The following is an 8,135-nucleotide window of genomic DNA, read 5'->3' as shown; positions in this document are numbered from 1 at the left end:
TAGTAGCTAGGGTTTATTCTTCTCTTCGGAACTACCCACCATCACCACCGGCATGGAAGGCCTTGAGATGGAGGCCTCCCTCGGATTCTCCTCCGACGACTCCAACGATGACTTCTGCAACTCCATTCTCTCTCGCTTCTGCGACTCCACCAGCGAAGATCACCAGCACCTCTGCGCCGTCATTGGAGCCATGGCCCAGGAGCTCAGAGACCAGGCCCTTCCTTGCACTCCACTTGCCTACTTCGGCGCCACCTGTTCGTCTCTCGACCGAATCTCCTCCGAGCCTGACCCGCCGCCCCACCTTCTCGATGCTCTTCTCACCATTCTGTCTCTGCTTCTCCCTCGAGTTTCCCCTCCGATTTTGAATAAGAAGAAGGAGTTTCTATCGGACCTCCTTATTCGCGTTCTTCGCATTCCGTCCTTGACCCCTGGCGCGGCTACTTCCGGACTGAAGTGTGTTTCGCATTTCTTGATTGTTAGAAATTCTGTCAACTGGTCGGATGTGTCCAACATGTTCGGTTTCATTCTCGGGTTCGTAATTGATTCGCGCTCTAAGGTGATTTCTTCTACCAGTGAATAATTTGTACTCAAACTCTTAATGTTTTTTTACCTCTTTGCGTTTTCGGCAATGTGGGAATTTGCATCATTTAATGAATTGTGATTGCATTAAGCGTCAGCTCACTAGTAATTGTGGCTGAACAGGTTAGAAGGCAGTCGCACACTTGTCTTCGCGATGTCTTGTTAAAAATTCAGGGGACAGCCCTCCTCCCATCTGCTAGCGAAGCGATCACCAACGTTCTTGAAAAATCACTTTTGCTTGCTGGTGGATCAAACACGAAAGCTACTGAAGGACCTAAAGGAGCCCAGGAGGTTCTATTTATTCTGGAGGCTTTGAGAGATTGTCTACCACTCATGTCAATGAAGTATATTACTAACGTACTTAAATACTACAAAACTCTTTTGGAACTGCACCAACCCGTCGTTACAAGGCGAATTACAGATAGTTTGAACTCACTCTGTCTCCACCCAACTGTTGATGTTTCTGCTGAAGTACTACTCGATCTGTTATGCTCGATGGCATTATCTTTCTCGACAAGTGAAACATCTGCAGATGGCCTAGCTTTCACAGCTCGTTTGCTCAATGTTGGGATGCAGAAAGTTTATTCTGTTAATAGGCAGATTTGTGTGGATAAACTCCCTGTTGCATTCAGTGCACTCAAAGGTCTAATTTTTGCTCGAGAACTTTTCCTTCCAATCAGATGTTAATTTTGTTGCACTAGAAGTCTCTCCTCCCCAAGTTATATGCTCATTATCTTCATTATTTATGGAAAATTATTCAATTGGATTGTACTTCTCTTCATATTGGATTGACAGATATTATGCTATCTGAACATGAGGAGGCAATCCGTGCCGCACAGGATGCTATGAAAAATCTGATATGTGCTTGCATTGATGAAGACTCGATCAGACAGGGTGTGGATCAGATTATGACGACTGCAAACATGGAGGCAAGGAGGTCTGCGCCAACAGTCATAGAAAAACTATGTGCTATTATAGAAAGTTTGCTTGATTATCATTACACTGATGTTTTGGACTTGGCTTTTCAAGTTGTTTCAGTCATGTTTGATAAATTAGGTATTCTCAAACGACCTGACCTAGTTGAATTTCCTCTTCACCTATCATTTGAACATGTTAATATGATTGTTCATTTTTCATTCTGAGAAGGTTTCCTTGTTCCGTTTGTCATTCTCCAGGGAAATATTCTTCTTACTTTCTGAAAGGAGCCCTTGGTAGCTTGGCAAACATGCAGAAATTGCCAGATGAAGATTTCCCCTTCCGGAAAGAGGTATTCTTCTATGTATGGTGGCCGCCAAAAAATTTACATATTGGTTATAATTTTATCACAATGTCACAATCCGAATAATCTGATTCGGGTTTTAATGTTTAGCATGTGTAGTTTAGAATCCAAATGGGAGTATTTGCACATTTCTTTCATCTCTCTCTCATCTCAAATTTTTTAAATTTATTATTGGTTGTAACTTGATCCTTTGAAAATTATTATATCCTTTATGTATTTTACTCTTTTACAGAGACTAATAAACGAGGTTTTCACGTCAATTTTTTTAGCTCTTTTTAGCTTGTAGTTAACTTTAAAAAAAAAAAAAAATTAGAAACCAACTTTATGGAAAGATTAGAGTGCAAAGAGGGCCCTCTTTAAAAGAGTTCAAGGCAGAAGCGGCAAACAAAAAACTTACCCAAAGGAACTCCTACCTTCGTCAGTTCCTTTTTGTTATTGTTTGCTGTGTCACTTGTTATTATTTTCTTTCCTCTTTCTCCTGCCTTTTTATTTTTTGAAGGATTGATTGGAAATAGAAGCTTTTAATTGAAAAGATGAGTATTACAGAAGGAACCAGAACCAAGGGAGCTTAAAAATTAATGCTCCAGCTGGATCATATAGTTGAAAACTCGGCACTGTTTATTCTATAATGTGATGCCTGGGATTCTTCATCTGTTTCAACAGGATCTTTTCAGTGATTGTTGTTGAAGCTTAGATGGGATCAGGGTTATGTTGTGCATGTATCCTCTTGGTGTTCAAGTAGTGAAGTGTATAGCACCAATTGGATTTGGGGATGGATTTCTTTTGTGCATTTCCTCTGCATTACTCTTAACTTTGTATTTTCCATGACTCAGCTGCATGCATGCCTTGGATCAGCTCTTGGTGCAATGGGACCTCAAAGTTTCTTGGATCTTATACCTTTTAATTTGGATGCGGAAAACTTATCAGAGATTAATGTTTGGCTCTTTCCAATATTGAAGCAATATACTGTTGGTGCTCATTTGAGCTACTTCACGAAGAAAATTTTGGGTATGGTAGGAGAAATCAAGCGTAAGTCACAAAAGGTATGTAATTTCCTTGTACAAGGAATTTGCCTTTTACTTTTTGTGAGATGCAGTCTCACATTTTTCTTTTTCTGCAGCTTGAGCAACAGGGCATGATTGTTTCATTGAGGAGTATGGACTCACTTGTTTACTCCTTTTGGTCCTTGCTGCCGTCATTTTGCAACTATCCCTTGGATACTGCTGAAAGCTTTAAGGATCTTGAAAAAGCTTTGTGCGTTGCTCTTAATGAGGAACCTGATTTTCGAGGCATAATATGTTCAAGTCTGCAGATTCTTATCCAACAGAATAAGAGAGTGCTGGAAGGAAAGAATGATGAGTCTGATCTTGAAGGGGGTATGGCCAGACAGCTTGCTATGTCTCATTATACCCCACAGGTGGCAAAAAATAACCTGACTGTACTTAAGTCCTCTTCTCGTGAGTTTTTGTCAGCTTTGTCAGGCATCTTTCTCAAATCCACAAAAGATGGTGGCTGCTTGCAGGTATTTGCTTCTATTGTTTGGGATTTTTTTTTCTATGGGTTGTTTGGATGATGTTAGGTTTTCTTCAGCTGTTGCTTCATATTATAGATAGGTAGTTGCTGCATATTGGCTTGAATTTATTTGCACAGCATCCATGTCTTTCACATCTTTGTGAGGTATCTCCTCACAGAAGTTCTATTCCAAAATCCAAAAAAACACAGTGCAAGGGCATTACAGAAACGACCCACCTATTCGAGAGGGTGGGGAAACTCTCGTATCCTATCCTTCCTAGCACAAGGCACTGAATACAAAAAGATACCCTCCTCTAACTAACTCAGCCACCCTATACCTCTCTTACACAACCCCTCTGGGCCCCACTTTCTCTCTCTTGGCCGTTAGGGCCCCCTTCAATTCCCCTTTTTACCCCTTCTGATATAGGTATTAGTAATAGGAGGCCTAACAGTCTTCTAGTGACTTTCTATTATCTTCTGTCTTGGAGTTCTAATGGTTCATAATGGCTTAGATATTTTATTTTCCCTTATTTGTTTCAATAACACTTTTATTTGAACTGTGTGCAGTCCACAATTGGAGAAATTTCTTCAATATCAGATAAAAACGTAGTGTCAAGGTTCTTCCAGAGCACAATGCAGAAGCTTTTGAAGCTGACGCAGGAAGCTAGAAAAGTAGAACTAAAAGTTTCCAATTCCATGCAGATTGATGATCCCACGAATGCTAGTTCTCCATCTTTTATGAGGTCTACTTCAATGTTTGCATTGGCTCCTCATATTTTTTTGTTTGTATGAGTGTTGCTTTTTGGGAGAAGAAAATTGGGGGGTGTTATAGGTTGTGGTTCCCGTTAGTGTAGACTTCAGTTATTAATTTTGTAGGCCAAGATATTGGAGGTTTGTGATCCTTGACTGCCTAACAAATCCTTCACCCTGACTGCAGAGCCCAAATGTTTGACTTGGCAGTATCTTTTTTGCCTGGACTGAATCCTAAAGAGATTGATGTTTTATTCGTTGCAGTAAAATCTGCATTAAAGGAACAGGTATCATTCAATTGTTTATTTTATTTTATTTTTTTTCTGGTAGAAACTTTGTAGCATTATTCTATATTTTAAAATTCTCTTAGCTAGTTGTGGATTTCTGAATTTCAGGACTGTGAAGGTTTGATACAGAAGAAGGCATATAAAGTTCTCTCATCTATTCTGAGGGTATTTCTTGTCTACACAAAACCTGCAACAATTTTAGTTGTTCAAATAAAGAATTATATTCATGATGCTTGTACTTGATTGACCTGAGAAGCTTAGTATTTTATTTTGGGCTTGTTTGGTTAGTAGTATTAGTTAACTTACCTGGACACGAGGTTTTGGTCATTGAATATGGTGTCTCATGTAACATTCTATGTATATGCTCTAATTGTATATTTTTGCAGTTTTTTCTTGTCCTGTAAATTTTAAGAATGGTAATTGATGAATTTCTATGTTTTCATTTGTGTATGATCAGAACTCTGATGATTTCCTTTCCTCAAAGTTCGAAGAATTGCTTTCACTTATGATTGAAGTATTGCCTTTATGCCATTTTTCTGCCAAACGTCACAGACTCGATTGCCTATACTTTCTAATTGTCCAAGTTTCAAAGGTAAATATTGATGATATTCCATTCTTGTTGAAGAAGAATGCACTACGCATATGCTAGCCTGTGAAAATATTTCCCAATCAATTGTGATTTCAATCGTGGCACTTTTGATTATCTCAGGAGGATTCAGGATCCAAGCGGCATGACATCATTGGTTCATTTTTGACTGAAATAATACTTGCACTCAAAGAGGTATTCTATCTTTTTCTGCTGTAATGTTTCCTTCTCAGTCTGCTTTTTCTCTAGGACTTGTTGCAGTTTAATGTAATAATGGGGCAGTATTTTTTTTTATTAAGACTAAGATTTTAGAATTTCTCTAGTTAATAGTATGTTTTCTATATAATTGCAGACAGTGACATTTCTGCAATATATTGCTTGTGTTATTTTTAACCTGTATATAATTGTGATTTTACAAATTTCTTACTTATTCTTATGGCTTTTCCATTCAAAAGAATGAGAGATAAAAGGATAGTCACTTAAATCCTTATAAGTTTAAATTGACCCATGTGTCTTCCTTTCAGGCTAACAAAAAAACGAGAAACAGAGCTTATGATATTCTTGTTCAGATTGGTCATGCGTGTATGGACGAAGACAAAGGTGGAAAGATGGAATATTTGTATCAGCTTTTCAATATGGTACTTTAAATTAGTTCCAAGTCATTTGAGTTTTTAGTTACCTCTCATCTGAAAAAAAAAACTGCTACCCCCACCCTTCCATCTAGCTCAGTTGACTCTATAGATATGATGGCTGGCAAGAATTAATCATCTTTATGATCTCAGGTAGCTGGAGGTCTTGGTGGTGAAACTCCTCATATGATCAGTGCTGCAATGAAAGGCTTAGCTCGCTTGGCTTATGAGTTCTCTGATCTTGTTTCAGCAGCTTGCAATTTGCTGCCATCTACTTTTTTGCTTCTCCAAAGAAAGAACAGAGAAATAATCAAAGTGAGCTCACTCGCCCTTCCTCCCCTTTTTATATCTATTTTGAACTTCTATCTATTTCTATTCATGCTCTTGTTGACTGCAGGCCAATTTAGGATTTTTAAAGGTTTTGGTGGCCAAATCGAAAGCTGAAGTGTTGCACATGCACTTAACCAATTTGGTGGAAGGTTTGCTGAAGTGGCAAGATGGCCCCAAAAATCACTTTAAAGCTAAAGTCAGTATTTTTACAAGAAGTTAATTCTGGAATCATTCTATTGCTTTATAACAGTCCAAATTTACATTTTCATTTGTTCATTCTCCAGGTTAAGCAGTTGCTTGATATGCTTGTCAGAAAATGTGGCCTGGATGCGGTTAAGGTCGTCATGCCTGAAGAACACATGAAACTTCTTACCAACATAAGGAAGGTTAGTTGTAAACTTAGTGCTAGATTGAATTAAAAAAAGCTTGTGTAGAAACAGAAGCGGAAAAAAAGGTTATGCATGTGCTTATTCTTACTAACATGAGGTTTGGCACGCAGATCAGGGAACGGAAAGAAAAGAAGCTTAAATCCGAGGGGGCTAGATCTCTTGTGTCAAAAGCAACAACATCCAGGTCTCTCCTACTGTTCCATTTAACGGTCATGTACATCAATTGGTGCAACTATTTTGTGCATGTGCTTGTTGATAAACATATAGTTCTCACACATCCTTGCTGTTTTTATGTAGTCAAAATAAGAACGGTTGTTGAAGGTCTAGTCTAGTTCAGTTCCTCCAACCTTCAACACTAAGAAAAAGTACATTTGATGCCAGAAACTTTATTTTCACCTCCACACCGTACACACGAAAAAAAGAAGAAAATAAAATCTCTGCTGTTATTGTTATTCACTAGTGGTACAGTTGTTGGAATTTCTGCATCTAGATTTCAAAATGCTCAGACTATTTTGAAGTAGTGTAAAATTTTCACATTCTACAAATTATTTTCTTGTAACTACTGGTTTACTTTCAGGATGAGTAAATGGAATCATACAAGAATTTTCTCGGAGTTCAGTGATGACGAGACCGAAGATAGTGGTGGGGAGTACTTGGGGGGAAGTGATTCAGAACATGTGGCTGCTAGAATGAGTCGTCCATCAAAGGCTGCTTCTTCACAGCTAAGATCAAAGGTGTCTAAATCACGGTCAGTTTTCATTCCCATTCAAAGTGTAATTAGAGTATGCGTGTCACATTTGCCTAGATGATGATTTCAATCTTGGTTTGTTAAATCGCTTCAGCCCCAAGAGTCGGTCGAAGATGAACTTACTCGAACGCTTGCCCGACCAATTGGAAGATGAGCCTCTTGACTTGCTTGATCAACAAAGAACAAGACACGCTCTTCAATCATCAGTGCATCTCAAGCGGAAGATGGTTTCAGATGGCGAGATGAAGATAGACGAAAAAGGGCGCTTAATAATCACTGATGACGACGAGACAATGAACAAGAGAAAACCTTCCAACCCCGATTTAGATGAAAGGAGTGAAGTTGGAAGCCACTTGTCTCATGGTTCATCAAAGAAGAATCAAAAGCGCAGGAGAACATCGGACTCCGGGTGGGCTTACACAGGTACCGAGTATGCTAGCAAGAAAGCTGGCGGAGACGTTAAGAGGAAGGACAAACTCGAACCTTATGCATACTGGCCTCTCGACCGGAAGATGATGAGCCGTAGACCGGAGCATCGGGCAGCTGCGAGAAAAGGGATGGTTAGTGTGGTGAATATGACGAAGAAACTTGAAGGCAAGAGCGCGTCTAGTATTCTTGCGAGTAAAGGATCAAAGATTAGGAAGGGTCAGAAAAAAGGTGGCAAGAAAAAGGGCAAATAGAAAGAAAAGAAAACCTGAGGATATATTTTAGTGGAAAATCGTAACAATTTTTTGATCTGAGTTGGTGTATATTTTTTTCCCAGTTGGAGGTAAGCTGTATATCACAGGTGATTGTGAAGGAGAGGTTCATTTTTAATGTCACAGTTTTGCTGAGAGCATTGTGTTCTGCTCATGATGTATCTGGAATATTTTCTCTAAATTTGATGTCCGAATATATAATTATAAGATTTAAATTTTATTTTGATATTTGGTAGTTTTCGTTCGTATTATTTGTCTCACCAAGCTTTTTACAAGAGAGAGATTTCCCAAAGTAGTTATCTGTGAACTGAATTGAATTAAACACTTTTGTTTGTTTTAAACAATTTT

The 8,135-nt window shown here is 38.7% G+C and overlaps 1 protein-coding gene across 1 annotated transcript; it reads left to right on the top strand.

Moving 5' to 3' along the window:
- LOC111016491 (ARM repeat superfamily protein) lies at nt 1-8,015 on the top strand. Its single transcript, XM_022291917.2, has 18 exons — nt 1-556; nt 703-1,222; nt 1,375-1,635; nt 1,755-1,846; nt 2,692-2,901; nt 2,979-3,380; nt 3,938-4,113; nt 4,308-4,407; nt 4,516-4,572; nt 4,865-4,999; nt 5,117-5,188; nt 5,518-5,631; nt 5,776-5,937; nt 6,020-6,148; nt 6,237-6,338; nt 6,452-6,525; nt 6,919-7,089; nt 7,184-8,015. The coding sequence occupies exons 1-18, from the start codon at nt 53-55 to the stop codon at nt 7,767-7,769; spliced, it is 3,867 nt and encodes a 1,288-aa protein (XP_022147609.1). The 5' UTR covers nt 1-52; the 3' UTR covers nt 7,770-8,015.
- Nucleotides 8,016-8,135: the final 120 nt, after the last annotated feature.

Source organism: Momordica charantia (genome assembly GCF_013281855.1).
Source record: "Momordica charantia cultivar OHB3-1 chromosome 6 unlocalized genomic scaffold, Mcharantia_2.0 BLBB01000006.1, whole genome shotgun sequence".
NCBI lineage: Eukaryota > Viridiplantae > Streptophyta > Magnoliopsida > Cucurbitales > Cucurbitaceae > Momordica > Momordica charantia.
The sequence above is the reverse complement of the archived record's forward strand: the minus strand, read 5'-3'. Positions and strand labels throughout refer to the sequence as shown.

Coding starts and splice junctions, on each gene's coding strand:
- LOC111016491 (XM_022291917.2), top strand. CDS start 53: ATGGAAGGCCTTGAGATGGAGGCCTCCCTCGGATTCTCCTCCGACGAC. Junction 1,847..2,691: donor ATTTCCCCTTCCGGAAAGAG/GTATTCTTCTAT, acceptor TCCATGACTCAG/CTGCATGCATGCCTTGGATC. Junction 5,189..5,517: donor TAATACTTGCACTCAAAGAG/GTATTCTATCTT, acceptor TCTTCCTTTCAG/GCTAACAAAAAAACGAGAAA.